We start from the raw sequence: 16,295 nt of genomic DNA on the forward strand, positions 1-16,295 counted from the left end.
AAGGAGTGTAAACAGGCTCACAACTCAAAATACCTGCGGCAACAATAAATCATTATCATGTGAAATACTCATTTTTATGAAAAAAACACATGTTTTTTTTTTGTTTTTTAACCACTACCACCATAAAGTGAAATACAGCATTCACAAACCGCTACACAGTCTTGCTAAGGTCAGGCTCTGGTGTTTCGTAGGCACTTCCTTTGTTCCACTCCCTCCTCACTATAGCAATTGTGATTATTGCCCATTTTCTTTTAGGCAACATTCTGTTTAAGTCCTACGAGTAGTCTATGGGGGTTATTACAACTTTGGAGGAGGTGTTAATCCGTCCCAAAAGTGACGGTAAAGTGACAGATATACCACCAGCCGTATTACGAGTTCCATAGGATATAATGGACTCGTAATACGGCTGGTGGTATATCCGTCACTTTACCGTCACTTTTGGGACGGATTAACACCTCCTCCAAAGTTGTAATAACCCCCTAAGTCTCAATAATCCACTCTGTACCAAAGTCAAAAGTGTTAAAGTGCCATAGCGCTATCTAGCAAGCGAGCTCCCCTGGGGCTGACTAGCCTGAATTAATTCATAGCTGTATCTACAGAATCAGAGCATCCAGAGTTTGATTTTACCCCCTTCTGTGGGTGCAGGAGTGGCAGTGGCTGGTTCAGGAGAGTTCACAGCACGTGGGCCAGACATGGGCTGCACTCGACGATCCCAGAGTTCCACACACACAATCGCGCACCTGCGGGGTTTGGAGGTTCCTTGTTGCTCCTTTTGGTAGGGGTAAGTCCTTGTTCCATTCCACGATGGGGGAGAGGTGGTGTGAAGTTCCTGATGCTGATCCCTCATCCTGGTTTAGGTGTGTAGGGGTTCCCATGCCAGCTTCACTTCTCTTGCAATGCTCCTGGTCAGGTCACATTTCTTGCTAGTTCAGGTGACCCTTATTCCCACCCTTCCCCAGACGTAGGGGGTCAATGTATCTCTGCTGTACACGGGCGCAAACCTGATCGGTACATAAGATGCCTGCATTGCGTCCATCTTAGCATACGTGGTGGCTGGCTCTTCACCATGCAAATATGTTGCGGCCACCATTCCAGACTCCCGAAAAGAAAAAGGTTTTAAGGAGATAGGGTAGGGATAACCTGACCTCCAGTGGGTTGTTCTCAGCGGCTCCTCACTGGGCACAAAATTGTGTTTAGAAAAACAAAAAACTTTCGTTCTCACAGTCCTGTGGGAGCCAGCGCAGACTCAGTGTGGTCCTGAGCTGCTCCCATGGGACTTGCAAAACAAATCTAAAAACGGTGATGTGGCGTGGGTGTTTGTTTGGCCCGGGAACGGTGGGGCGTGTGGTTGGTTGCACCTGTGGCCATCCCATCGTCGCATGGCCTTCTGATTGGCCACCAGCAACTCACCAAATTCCTCGAGACACACCAAAACCTAGACCCATCCCAATCCGGATTCAGTAGCAACCTCAGCACTGAAACCGCACTCCTAGCAGCCACCGCCAACATAGGCATCATACTAGAGCACTGAGGCACTGCCACACTCATCCTCCTTGACCTTTACGCTGAGTTTGACACAGTCTCCCACTCGACCCTCTGTGCCAGACTACACAACGCCAGCCTCCGAAATAAAGCTCTGGATTGGATCAGGTCCTTCCACACAGGAAGAACACAGTGTCAAACTACCACCGTTCACGTCAGAACCCAGACACATGCTGTGGAGTGCCCCAAAGATCTTCACTCAAACCAACACTTTTCAACATCTGCATGGCCCTGCTTGCCAAAATCATCAAACATGGACTAAACATAGTCTCCTGCACCTATGATAACCAACTGATCCTCTCCCTGTCCGAGGACTCTGCAAAGGCCAAGAGAAATTTCCACAACGGGATAAGAGCAGTCGCAGCCTGGATGTAAGCTAGATCCCAAAAAACACAACAGGAGGGAGACCCTTCTCCTACCTAGCAGCCCAGACGTGGAACACGCTACCTCTTAAGCACCGGCAGACTGCATCGCTGAAGCAGTTCAGAAAGGACCTCAAAACCTGGCTCTTCGAATGAGCAGCGCGCTCACAAGCGGCACCTTGAGACCCTATGGGTGATTAGCTGCGCTTTATACATCTGATTGACGTGGCATGGTGAGTGCATGAATTATGGTACCTTAGGGCACAAGTTCTAGTTTTAGTTACAAAGAGGGATAACTTTAACTAATGAACTTCTTAATATATATATATGTTCGATGGCATGTGTAACTGCAGATCCACATGCTGTGCGTTATCCTGCCATCTAGTGTTAGGCTCGGAGTGTTACAAGTTGTTTTTCTTCGAAGAAGTCTTTTCGAGTCACGAGATCGAGGGACTCCTCCCCTTTCGGCTCCATTGCGCATGGGCGTCGACTCCATCTTAGATTGTTTTCTTTCCGCCATCGGGTTCGCCGTGTTCCTCTTCGCTCCGTGTTTCGGTTCGGAAAGTTAGTTAAATCTCAGAAAATTCGACGGTATTGTTTGCCTTCGGTATCGGGTTAGTTATAGCAGATCGACACCGAAGAAAAGAAGAGCTCCGGTAGCCCTTCGGGGCTTCCACTCCCCGGCGGGGCCTGGTCGGCCCGACCACGTGCGTCTTCAAGGCTCATGGAACGCACCCCATTCCGCTTCTGCCCCGAATGCCACAATAAGTATCCTTATACAGACCAGCATTTGGTCTGTAATTTGTGTTTGTCCCCCGAACACAAAGAGGATACCTGCGAGGCCTGCCGGGCATTTCGGTCGAAGAAGACGCTACGGGACCGGAGAGCTCGAAGGCTTCAAATGGCGTCAACGCCGGCAGGACACCACGACGTCGAAGAAGAGGAGACTTTCTCCATTCCTGATTCGGACTCGGACGAGGCCGAAAGTGAGCAGCCGGCGAGGCAACAAACCGTGAGTAAAACTGCCCCGGCCAAAACTCACACAAAGATAATGAAAGCCCAGGGGACGCCACCGCCGGCAGGCCATGACTTAACCCGTAAGCACGGTGACCAACCATCGGCACCGAAAAAGGGCACACACTTGTCGAAGACATCCGACTCCGGTCGAGATACCGGCACAGAGTATACTCGGCACCGAGATACTGGCTCCGACCAAACTCGGCACCCCGAAACCAAAAAAGGTTGCTTCGGAGCCGAAAAAGACTGCCGAAAAGGTTCTGGTGCCGAAACACCCAGCCTCGGAGCCGAAACAGAGCTCCTATTCAGAAGAACAAGGCCTTTCATCACAACTACAAGGCCATAAATTTGGACAAGAATTAGACATGGGAGAGCCAGACTTTACACAAAGAAGGCTCCATATTCAGAAGGACACAGGGAAAATAAAAACTTTTCCCCCAATTAAAATGAAACGGAAACTCGCCTTCCAAGAAACAGAAAAACAGCCAAAAGCAAAAGTGGCTAAAGAAAAAACTCCATCACGTTTTTTGCCACAGCCATCGCCACAGCACTCACCACAACTGTCACCAATTGCAACACCCCCAATGATGCAATCACCAACGCACACAGGGATGAGCCAGGATGACCCATATGCATGGGATCTATATGATGCACCAGTATCTGACAATAGTCCGGATTGCTACCCGGCAAGACCATCACCACCTGAAGACAGTACTGCTTACATGCAGGTGGTGTCCAGAGCAGCTACTTTTCACAATGTATCACTGCATGCAGAACCTATAGAGGATGACTTTTTATTCAATACCCTGTCATCAACACATAGCCAATACCAGAGTCTGCCTATGTTACCAGGCATGTTAAAACACGCAAAACAGGTGTTTCAAGACCCCGTCAAAGGCAGAGCCATCACACCTAGGGTGGAGAAGAAATACAAACCTCCCCCTACGGACCCTGTGTACATTACTCAACAACTAACACCTGACTCGATGGTAGTAGGGGCAGCCCTGAAAAGGGCAAACTCACAGACTTCTGGGGATGCACCACCACCCGACAAAGAAAGTCGAAAGTTTGATGCAGCAGGAAAAAGGGTTGCAGCACAAGCAGCCAATCAATGGCGTATTGCCAATTCCCAAGCTTTCTTGGCAAGATATGACAGGGCTCATTGGGACGAAATGCAGCATTTCATTGAACATCTTCCCAGAGAGTTTCAAAAGCGTGCACAAGTGGTGGAGGAGGGCCAAAGTAATCTCCAACAACCAGATACGATCGGCTATGGACGAAGCGGACACAGCCGCCAGAACAGTGAACACGGCGGTCACTATTAGGAGACACGCATGGCTACGCACCTCCGGATTTAAGCCAGAGATACAGCAGGCTGTGCTTAATATGCCTTTTAATGGACAACAGTTGTTTGGGCCGGAGGTGGATACAGCTATAGAAAAGCGAAAGAAAGACACTGACACAGCCAAAGCCAAAGCCATGGGCACGCTTTACTCCCCACAGAGCAGAGGCACCTTTAGGAAGCCACACTTTAGAGGGGGGTTTCCAGCCCAAAGCACAGAACCTTCAACCTCACAGACCAGACCCACATACCAGGACCAATACCAAAGAGGAGGTTTTCGGGGTCAATATAGGGGTGGACAGTTTCCTAAAACAAGAGGGAAATTCCAAAGTCCAAAAACCCCACAACACAAACTGAACAGTGACTCCAATGTCACAAATCCCCAACACAACACCAGTGGGGGGGAGACTCACAAATTATTACAAAAATTGGGAAGACACAACGACGCACTTGTGGATCCTAGCCATTATCCAACATGGTTATTGCATAGAATTCCTACAATTACCACCAAATGTGCCTCCAAAAGCACACAACATGTCCAAACAGCACTTGGATCTATTACAACTAGAGGTCCAAGCGTTATTACAAAAAGAGGCAATAGAACTAGTGCCCAACCATCAGAAAGGAAAAGGTGTTTATTCCCTGTATTTTCTAATACCAAAAAAGGACAAAACACTGAGACCCATCTTAGATCTCAGAACACTAAACCTTTACATCAAATCCGATCACTTTCACATGGTGACACTTAAAGACGTGATTCCCTTGCTCAAACAACAAAACTACATGTCAACATTAGACCTCAAGGATGCTTACTTCCATATACCCATACATCCTTCCCACAGGAAATACTTAAGGTTTGTAATCCAAGGCGTACACTACTAATTCAAAGTGTTACCATTCGGGATAAACACAGCACCAAGGGTATTTACAAAACGCCTTGCAGTAGTAGCTGCACATATCAGAAGACAGCACATACACGTCTTCCCGTACCTAGACGATTGGTTAATAAAAACCAAAACTCAGAAACAGTGTCTTCAACACACAAAATACGTCATAGAAACCCTTCACAAGCTAGGGTTCGCAATAAACTACCTAAAATCACACTTACAACCGTGTCAAATACAACAATACTTAGGAGCAACAATCAACACAGAAAAAGGGATTGCCACTCCAAGTCCACAAAGGGTACAAGCATTCCAAAACGTAGTACAAAGCATGCACCCAAATCAACAGTATCAAGTAAGGTTTGTGATGAAACTTCTAGGCATGATGTCTTCATGCATAGCCATTGTCCCAAACGCAAGACTACACATGCGGCCCTTACAACAGTGCCTAGCAACACAATGGGCACAAGCACAGGGTCAACTTGAAGATCTAGTGTTGATAGACCGCCAAACACACTCCTCGCTTCAATGGTGGAACCCTATCAATTTAAACAAAGGGCGGCCATTCCAAGACCCAGTGCCTCAAGCTGTTATCACAACAGATGCTTCCATGATTGGGTGGGGAGGACACCTCAACAATCACAGCATACAGGCTCAATGGGACAATCAACAAAAACAACTTCACATAAATCACTTAGAACTGCTAGCGGTTTTTCTAGCATTAAAAGCGTTTCAACCACTAGTAGCCCACAAACACATTCTTGTCCAAACAGACAACATGACAACAATGCACTATCTCAACAAACAAGGGGGGACACACTCGTCACAACTGTGTCTCTTAGCACAAAAGATTTGGCATTGGGCAATTCACAACCACCTTCGCCTAATAGCACAATACATACCAGGCATTCAGAATCAGTTCGCCGACAATCTGTCGAGATCACCAGCAAACTCACAAATGGGAAATACATCCCCAGATCCTACAGGATCACTTCCACCGTTGGGGAACACCAAAGATAGACCTATTCGCAACAAAAGAAAATGCAAAATGCCAAAACTTCGTGTCTAGGTTCCCACACCCTCAGTCCAAGGGCAATGCTCTATGGTCAGGGATATTTGCTTAAGCTTTTCCCCCTCTCCCACTCATTCCTTATCTGGTCAACAAACTAAGTCAAAAGAAACTCAAACTAATACTCATAGCACCAACCTGGGCTCCCCAGCCGTGGTACACGACACTGTTGGACTTATCAGTAGTACACCACATCAAACTACCAAACAGACCAGATCTGTTAACACAACACAAACAGATCAGATACCCGACTCCAGCATCGCTCAATCTAGCAATCTGGCTCCTGAAGTCTTAGAATTCGGACATTTAAATCTTACACAAGAGTGTATGGAGGTCATTAAACAAGCGAGAAAACCTACAACAAGACATTGTTACGTAAACAAATGGAAGAGATTCGTTTGCTACTGCCACACTAATCCAATTCAACCACTACATGCCTCCACAAAGGACATTGTAAGCTATTTGTTACACTTACAAAAGTCTAATCTAGTATTCTCTTCCATTAAGATCCATCTCACTGCAATATCTGCCTATCTGCAGATTACACATACAACATCACTTTTTAGAATTCCAGTCATTAAAGCATTTATGGAAGGACTAAAAAGAATCATACCACCAAGGACACCACCAGTACCTCCGTGGAACCTTAATATTGTATTAACACGACTCATGGGCCCACCATTCGAACCCATGCATTCTTGTCAAATTCAATATCTGACCTGGAAAGTAGCTTTTCTAATAGCTATCACATCACTTAGAAGAGTGAGTGAAATACAAGCATTTACTATTCAAGAACCCTTTATACAAATACATAAACATAAGGTGGTTCTCCGTACAAATTCAAAGTTCTTGCCAAAAGTCATATCACCATTCCATCTAAACCAAACTGTGGAACTCCCAGTCTTCTTTCCGCAACCAGACTCAGTAGCTGAAAGGGCCTTGCATACATTAGACATAAAAAGAGCACTAATGTATTACATTGACAGAGCGAAACAATTCCGTAAAACAAAACAATTGTTTGTAGCTTTCCAAAAACCTCATGCAGGTATCCCTATATCCAAACAAGGCATTGCTAGATGGATAGTTAAATGTATTCAAACTTGCTACATTAAAGCAAAAAGAGAATTACCTATTACACCAAGAGCACATTCCACTAGAAAGAAAGGCAACAATCTAAAATGGAGTCGACGCCCATGCGCAATGGAGCCGAAAGGGAGGAGTCACTCGGTCCTGTGACTCGAAAAGACTTCTTCCAAGAAAAACAACTTGTAACACTCCTGAGCCCAACTCTAGATGGCAGGATAATTCACAGCATGTGAATCTGCAGCGTCTCATGCCACGAACAGATGTACAGTGGGTAAGTGCCATTTTCCACATATATATATTTATATAATTTTTTTAATTTATTTTTTACAGTTTTCATCTAATTATAACGTCACTTATTTATATGTATGTATCCATATAAAGGGTGTCTTGAGGTTGTCCTTGTGACAAATATGTAGTACATGATGGCTGCTATGGGAATAAACTTCCCTGTCAGCAGGCTTCGTGTTATTTCTTTTGTGGAGGTTAGTGGAAAGGGGTTTACCAGTGCTGAAATGAGGCTGTCTGCTGCTGCCTCATTAATAAGTGTGTTGCATCACTGGTGATGTCACTCATGGATGGGCCTGGGAGAATGGGCCTCGTGGCCTCAGGAGAGGTTTAGGGCAGATGTCACTCACTACTGCGCCTCTTCTGCTATGCCGACTGGCCCATGCTGTTTTTTTCTGTAAGTGAGAGGCAACGATGAGCAGAATAAAATGAGCCAGGGGATATAGCTTGTAAGGCGATGAATTAGGATTGTTCCTAGTGCTTCCCCTTCATGCCCCCGTTACCTGATTGAAACATGAAGCTATATGAAATTTAAACGATGAACGATTTCAAATTATGGAAACTAACGAGCTATGTGTATGTCCCCCATCAAAGAGCCAGGCACTATTGGATCATTTCATAGGTTAAAAACATCCCAAGTGGTGTCTTATTCCTTGTAAAGCTCTGACAAGCTCTTGAATCAATTGATTTGGATTAAGCCATAATTGAGAATGTAACCGTTTTGTTGCTGTCGCTGTTTGGTAATATTTCTTCTCCTCAGCTATGAGGATGAAAAATGTTTTTACCCTCGTTATTTTTTCTCTTTATGGAGAATGGAAAATCCACAAAGAAGAGGCAAGATGTGTGTATTTCCTGACATAAATTTTGGTTAGCTTAGAAAAAAAGAAATCAAAGCCTTTTTAAATAAAGGTGAAACCCAACCATATTCATGTATGTTCACTTTAACTCAATAGGCAGTTTAATGAAGCTAGTAGTGATAGAAAAACAAATTTCCATAGGAATACTTGCTGCTTATAGTGTCACTCTATAAAAACGGGGATGATCTATTTGGGAAAAAAAAAAAAAGTGCCCTAAATATTTTTAATGTTAATTGTTTGACACCTTGAGAAGGAGAATCTGGCCGTTGTGCATCTTCACCAAAAGATCATTTTGCTATTTCATGGCAGGGTGGGATTCTGACAGAAGCACTCCCTCCATTCATCCTCGAAGCAAGAAGATTAGCAAAGGATAGTTTCCTGCTTTCTTTGAGCCTCGTTTGTCTCATTTAATCCAGGAAGTACCAACTTTAGCGTATAACCACGGTCTCCTTCACCTACATTACATCATAATAATTAAAGAAAAGAAGCTAGTGCTTGATAAGTAGTTGACAGAGAAGTGTTTTGGAAATCGTCGTGCCAGCTCTCCAGGGGTTAGGGAGCTCTGGGTCAACCACACCGCTCTTGTGTAAGGCCAGTTCTTCGGTCCCTGTGTTGACTCTTGGGCAATGAAGCAATCCTTGCAACTAGCTTTGCAGCTATTTTTGGAAACCGAGATATACTGCAAGCTCACTGAATTTTGTTTTAGCCGCTGATATAAAAGGGACTAGTGAGATCGACTAGTCTTCCTTTTGGAGGATTGCATGGGGCACAGGTATTGCTCCTAGTACGTCCAAGCAGTAAAATTCTTTCAAATAAAGATGTAAGACTTTGCCAGGTTTTTATTTATATAAAGCAGATATGCTCAGAAGCTAAAGTAACTTTTCATGACCAAATAATTATCTCTGTAAATATGCTAAAGCTTTTCTTTGCCCAGCCCAAATAAATGGGGAGCGATGGATGAGCACAATAACTCGGATTATAATTACAACTGAGTTTAGCCTAGGGATAGCCAAGCTACACCACTTGCTCAGAGAACCGAGCGTTTCCATATCTGACTCTTTGGTAGTCTCTAACAAGTCTTCAGGATTCCTGAATGAGAGTTCTGGGTCTCTGAGATCAGCTACTGGATCAGGCAGAGGTGAGGACCCCGTAGCCTGTGCTGCATCGTCAAGTAACAGCACACTCAAGGGCTTGCTGCTTCAGGCTGTCTTCAGGTGGGGAGAGGTCACAGCCACTTTTTCGCTTTGAGTTTCACCTGCCAATAATTCACAGTGGTGATGCTTTGTGAAATGTATGCATTTCACAAGGGGAATCACTTGGATGCTATGATGATGCAAGACCTGTGCATTTTGCGAACATCTCACTGTGATGAATTTTTTCATTACTGTTCATGCCCAGGGTGCAGAAATGCATGGCCAGGTGCAGGGTCACATGCCAGCCTTGCTCCTGGAGAGCCCTTTAACGCATGGTACAGAATTCCACACTATAACTGGCCTCCACACAAGGTGACACAGCGTCACCTGTTGGCCTCAACTGGACATGTTACTTTTCCCAGTAGGTTGCTTCGATCGAGTTGCGTAATGGAGCATCACCTGGCTCTTCGACTGAACCGGACACCCAGCACTTCAACAGAGATGCAGTGCTGTCCACCTCCTGTTTTTAGCCCAGTGGAACAAAAGGTCTGTTGTAATAATGAGAATTCAAAATCAAATTGTTGTCTTTAACTTTTCAAACGATTCGATAGGGAGGGATGGCTATATATGCATAGCATAAGGGGCATGAACTGAAAGTTGGAGACAGCTTAATGCTGGTTAGTAAAAACCTTGGGTTTCACCCTGCAATTTTAGAAGCTTTCTGCAACCAGTGGGGTGGGTCTGGGGGGGGGGGGGGGGGGGGGTACCACAACAAGGGTACTCTTACTTGCATGTACTCCTACTCTTTCTGTATCATCTACACAGTCTGAAGAAATATTAGTCCCAGTGATGATGAACGCTGGCACTATGGGTCGATCACTCACCTACCATTCTTACACAAGCTCATTGAAAAAGCTGTCTGATCAACTCCAAGATCACATCGATGCTAGCCACCTCCAGCATGATTACCATTCTGCTGTCGAATCTCACTGCACCATGGAGACTACTGCCTTACATATGTCCTCTTGACCACAGATGCAGTTGATCCCTGCATCCTGATATTACTGAATCGCTTGGATTTTGACTGTCTATCATGCCACCCTCATATGATTCCTGGGGTCTCGAATAGCATTCATCAGCAGTGTTCACTGGTCCGCCTCCTACCTTTCCTACTTATGCCAGTGTGTTCACATAGGCACTGTCAGGTCTCAAAGTATCCCTATTGCCTGGAGAGTTCCCAAGTGTTCCAAACTGTGTCCTGTCATCTTCAGCCTCTAAACATAGCTGCTTGGTGCTCCACTACCAGATTACAGTGCAGGTATTGACCCAGATACCGGTGAAACACAAGTCTGCTTGAAAGTCTCCTTTGCTTCAGACATCAAAAGCCTTACCCACTGCTTGCACTTCATCTAGACCTGGCTGTCCAGTGCCTACCTGAGGCTCAGCCCACTAAGACAGAATTCCTGTTATTTGCCAAGAACAACAAACAGTACCAACAGACTCAATGACAGTAACCTTGGCAGCTTCAAACTCCAACTTTCATCAAATGCAGAGTCACTTGGTGTAGGAAGTTGGCTCTGTATGTGCTATTTCAAAGTAAGGAATAGCATGCACAGAGTCCAAGGGTTCCCCTTAGAGGTAAGATAGTGGCAAAAAGAGATAATACTAATGCTCTATTTTGTGGTAGTGTGGTCGAGCAGTAGGCTTATCCCAGGAGTAGTGTTAAGCATTTGTTGTACATACACATAGACAATAAATGAGGTACACACACTCAGAGACAAATCCAGCCAATAGGTTTTTGTATAGAAAAATATCTTTTCTTAGTTTATTTTAAGAACCACAGGTTCAAATTCTACATGTAATATCTCATTCGAAAGGTATTGCAGGTAAGTACTTTAGGAACTTCAAATCATAAAAATTGCATGTATACTTTACAAGTTATTGACAAATAGCTGTTTTAAAAGTGGACACTTAGTGCAATTTTCACAGTTCCTGGGGGAGGTAAGTTTTTGTTAGTTTTACCAGGTAAGTAAGACACTTACAGGGTTCAGTTCTTGGTCCAAGGTAGCCCACCGTTGGGGGTTCAGAGCAACCCCAAAGTCACCACACCAGCAGCTCAGGGCCGGTCAGGTGCAGAGTTCAAAGTGGTGCCCAAAACACATAGGCTAGAATGGAGAGAAGGGGGTGCCCCGGTTCCGGTCTGCTTGCAGGTAAGTACCCGCGTCTTCGGAGGGCAGACCAGGGGGGTTTTGTAGGGCACCGGGGGGGACACAAGTCCACACAGAAATTTCACCCTCAGCAGCGCGGGGGCGGCCGGGTGCAGTGTAGGAACAGGCGTCGGGTTCGCAATGTTAGTCTATGAGAGATCTCGGGATCTCTTCAGCGCTGCAGGCAGGCAAGGGGGGGATTCCTCGGGGAAACCTCCACTTGGGCAAGGGAGAGGGACTCCTGGGGGTCACTTCACCAGTGAAAGTCCGGTCCTTCAGGTCCTGGGGGCTGCGGGTGCAGGGTCTCTCCCAGGCGTCGGGACTTTAGGTTCAAAGAGTCGCGGTCAGGGGAAGCCTCGCGATTCCCTCTGCAGGCGGCGCTGTGGGGGCTCAGGGGGGACAGGTTTTGGTACTCACAGTATCAGAGTAGTCCTGGGGTCCCTCCTGAGGTGTTGGATCGCCACCAGCCGAGTCGGGGTCGCCGGGTGCAGTGTTGCAAGTCTCACGCTTCTTGCGGGGAGCTTGCAGGGTTCTTTAAAGCTGCTGGAAACAAAGTTGCAGTTTTTCTTGGAGCAGGTCCGCTGTCCTCGGGAGTTTCTTGTCTTTTCGAAGCAGGGGCAGTCCTCAGAGGATGTCGAGGTCGCTGGTCCCTTTGGAAGGCGTCGCTGGAGCAGGATCTTTGGAAGGCAGGAGACAGGCCGGTGAGTTTCTGGAGCCAAGGCAGTTGTCGTCTTCTGGTCTTCCGCTGCAGGGGTTTTCAGCTAGGCAGTCCTTCTTCTTGTAGTTGCAGGAATCTAATTTTCTAGGGTTCAGGGTAGCCCTTAAATACTAAATTTAAGGGCGTGTTTAGGTCTGGGGGGTTAGTAGCCAATGGCTACTAGCCCTGAGGGTGGGTACACCCTCTTTGTGCCTCCTCCCAAGGGGAGGGGGTCACAATCCTAACCCTATTGGGGGAATCCTCCATCTGCAAGATGGAGGATTTCTAAAAGTTAGAGTCACTTCAGCTCAGGACACCTTAGGGGCTGTCCTGACTGGTCAGTGACTCCTCCTTGTTTTTCTCATTATTTTCTCCGGCCTTGCCGCCAAAAGTGGGGCCTGGCCGGAGGGGGCGGGCAACTCCACTAGCTGGAGTGTCCTGCTGGGTTGGCACAAAGGAGGTGAGCCTTTGAGGCTCACCGCCAGGTGTGACAATTCCTGCCTGGGGGAGGTGTTAGCATCTCCACCCAGTGCAGGCTTTGTTACTGGCCTCAGAGTGACAAAGGCACTCTCCCCATGGGGCCAGCAACATGTCTCGGTTTGTGGCAGGCTGCTAAAACTAGTCAGCCTACACAAATAGTCGGTTAAGTTTCAGGGGGCACCTCTAAGGTGCCCTCTGGGGTGTATTTTACAATAAAATGTACACTGGCATCAGTGTGCATTTATTGTGCTGAGAAGTTTGATACCAAACTTCCCAGTTTTCAGTGTAGCCCTTATGGTGCTGTGGAGTTCGTGTTTGACATACTCCCAGACCATATACTCTTATGGCTACCCTGCACTTACAATGTCTAAGGTTTTGTTTAGACACTGTAGGGGTACCATGCTCATGCACTGGTACCCTCACCTATGGTATAGTGCACCCTGCCTTAGGGCTGTAAGGCCTGCTAGAGGGGTGTCTTACCTATACTGCATAGGCAGTGAGAGGCTGGCATGGCACCCTGAGGGGAGTGCCATGTCGACTTACTCGTTTTGTTCTCACTAGCACACACAGGCTTGTAAGCAGTGTGTCTGTGCTGAGTGAGGGGTCTCTAGGGTGGCATAAGACATGCTGCAGCCCTTAGAGACCTTCCTTGGCATCAGGGCCCTTGGTACTAGAAGTACCAGTTACAAGGGACTTATCTGAATGCCAGGGTGTGCCAATTGTGGATACAATGGTACATTCTAGGTGAAGGAACACTGGTGCTGGGGCCTGGTTAGCAGGGTCCCAGCACTCTTCTCAGTCAAGTCAGCATCAGTATCAGGCAAAAAGTGGGGGGTAACTGCAACAGGGAGCCATTTCTTTACACTTGGATTCACTCTGGATACCGACCTCACCCACAGGGAACACATTGCTAAACAGGCAGCCTGTCAGCAGCTCCCTCTCCAAAAGAAAGTGAAACCATTGGTTCCAGAAAGTACTTAAGAGATGCATAGTTAAGCCCTCGTGTACTTGCATATGGATGGTGGTTATGCCCTGCTCCATGGTCTCCCAGTATCCTCTCCTGCACTCATGGGCATACTGAATGCTGCAGCATGTCTCATCTAGGCCTCAAGAAATAAGATTGCATAATCTCCATTCTGATTAATCGCTATTTACTTCCCCTTGATAGCTCGCACCTCTTCAAAACCAGCTGCATAATTTACAGAGCCATCAGGCCAACATCCCTGCTTATCTTACAGGTAAGATCACCATCTCTGGTGGTTCTCAGCACAGATTCAGCCAGGGCATGATCAGAGTGGAGACTGAGAAGTGTAAAAAAAAATAGGGAAAAGACCAGGCAGGAGGCCTTTTCTATCTGTGCGCCCAGGATCAAGTGCAACATCCCGGAATCCTTTAGTACAGCCTCAAGGCTGCTCCAATTTAGGACAGTGTTGAAAACTCACCTCTTTAAAGGATACTACATCACATTGCATTAATCGCCACAACTCTGCTACCTTTCCGATCGCTCATTGGTTTTATGTTTTTCTTTGTGCCCGTGCAGCGTGCCTCCAGTTTCTGCCTTGGCTTATGCAATATAACTGCCATATATACACACATAGTAATGACCTACTACCCTGTTTAACTACAGCAAGCCAGTAGCATGCTTTACACTGGAGTTCAGGAAATAGGTTATACCCATTACTAAAATCAGTACCCAAGCTATAAAAAAAATTGTTTTTTAAAAGTATAGGTAGACTCCAACACCGAGCACAGTCTAGCTAGTCTCTGCTGATGTGCAACATTCCATTATTATGGAGAACACTGGTTAAGAGATTTAGGACACATGTCTCATGTACTGGAGTTTTCTGTATTTGTTACCCCTATATATGCCTGCTCAGTCTCCCTTGACAGGATGTCCCTGGTGTGGGCATCCTGGAGCAAGCAGTGGTGACTCAGCTGAATCCTTCCACGGCAAATGGTACCTGCTGAGAAGTGTAGCATGGACTGAACGTGGGGATTCAAGCAGGCCGAAAGTGTGCCATCAGGGCACAACATGGAAGGGAAATATTTTGGCTGGGTGGGTTCTGAATGGAGATAAATTTAAAGGTGGCAGGGAACGGTCATTCCAGGCAGTTACGATACCTAGCTGGCACCAAGGGATGGGATCGAGAGCTGTTGAGCTCAGTATTCTCATTTTATTTCTGTGTTTTTATGGCCCGCTTAAATTTATTTACATTACAAATCCCTGTTCAATCCCAGTGTAGGTTGTGTTACACCTCATAATGCAGAAGTTACATTTTTATTTAACTTTTAGAGTACTTAAAGTGCAAGAACGATCAACTAAACTCCCTTGGTGGAAGCATGCACAAATATTAAATTCTTGATGTTCAAGTGAGAATTTAAAACAGTCAAGAAAAAGCGTCTTTTGAAATGCAGTCATCTGGCAGTGATGTTTCCGTTATTACTAAATCCAGACCGTACATCTTCGTTCGTTTATCTGTAATTACTTCTCTGCAATCTCATCTCATATATAGGAATTAGCAAGTCTGTCTAACATATTTCAAAAAGTATTGTTTTTCTTTTCTCACCACAATTTCTTTCTGCTTTTAGGTGCTTGGGTATTTACATGGACACAATGAACATTTTTATTCGTTTAGCTTTGATCCTTTCTGGCAGCGGCGGCAGGAAGAAGTAAAGACGCATGTAATTCTACCTGCTCTTGTAACTCCGAACAGTCGTTAATTCTTGCTTTTGCTAGAGTTTTGGAGATTGCAGGCACATTTAATCTCATAGTGGCACTTTATTTTAAAGGTGTTTTGCTGCATTGCGAAGATTTAGCTTCCTCTGTATGATAATAAATCTTCAAGATCTGTTGCAAATATGAGATGAAAATAAGTTAAAAATGAATGTCATTATTGTAATTATGGTACACTTCATAAGAGTCAAGATTAAAGAAGTTTGTGAACACTTTATTTTAAAACCGTCTGTGGTTATTTTTTTCAAAATCTGCTGAAATTTCTGAACTGCTGTTTGATAAGTATACAGCATAAGTCGTGTGTATTTGTACTGAGCATGTCTAATGCTGCGGGTTGTCCGGGAGTAAATAGCTATTTTGCACTGACACACCAGTAAACGCATCTAAAGTTACGAATCGTCAATCGTAAATTATTCACCAGTGGTGTCATTTTTTTCTAATTAAAATGTGTTACATTTTCTTTACTCTGAATATTAACATATTTTCACCCCTGGGAAGACCCAGTCCTGCGAGCCGCAGTGGGCAAACAAATCAGTGTTGGCTGCTATGTTTTTAAAGAATGTTCATGTAACCAACCGTAAACTCTGTGAAGGTCAAAAA

At 45.6% G+C, this 16,295-nt stretch overlaps 1 protein-coding gene across 2 annotated transcripts in view; it reads left to right on the forward strand.

The window, feature by feature from the left end:
- Positions 1 to 15,920, forward strand: part of GHITM (growth hormone inducible transmembrane protein) — a 202,408-nt gene extending 186,488 nt beyond the window's left edge. For both annotated transcript variants that reach the window (XM_069240655.1, XM_069240654.1), the window contains exon 9: positions 15,551 to 15,920. In XM_069240655.1, coding sequence (XP_069096756.1) covers positions 15,551 to 15,635 — 85 coding nt within the window. In that variant the 3' untranslated portion in view covers positions 15,636 to 15,920. The remainder of the gene's footprint in view (positions 1 to 15,550) is intronic.
- Positions 15,921 to 16,295: the final 375 nt, after the last annotated feature.

This window comes from Pleurodeles waltl, chromosome 6 (assembly GCF_031143425.1).
Source record: "Pleurodeles waltl isolate 20211129_DDA chromosome 6, aPleWal1.hap1.20221129, whole genome shotgun sequence".
Lineage (NCBI taxonomy): Eukaryota > Metazoa > Chordata > Amphibia > Caudata > Salamandridae > Pleurodeles > Pleurodeles waltl.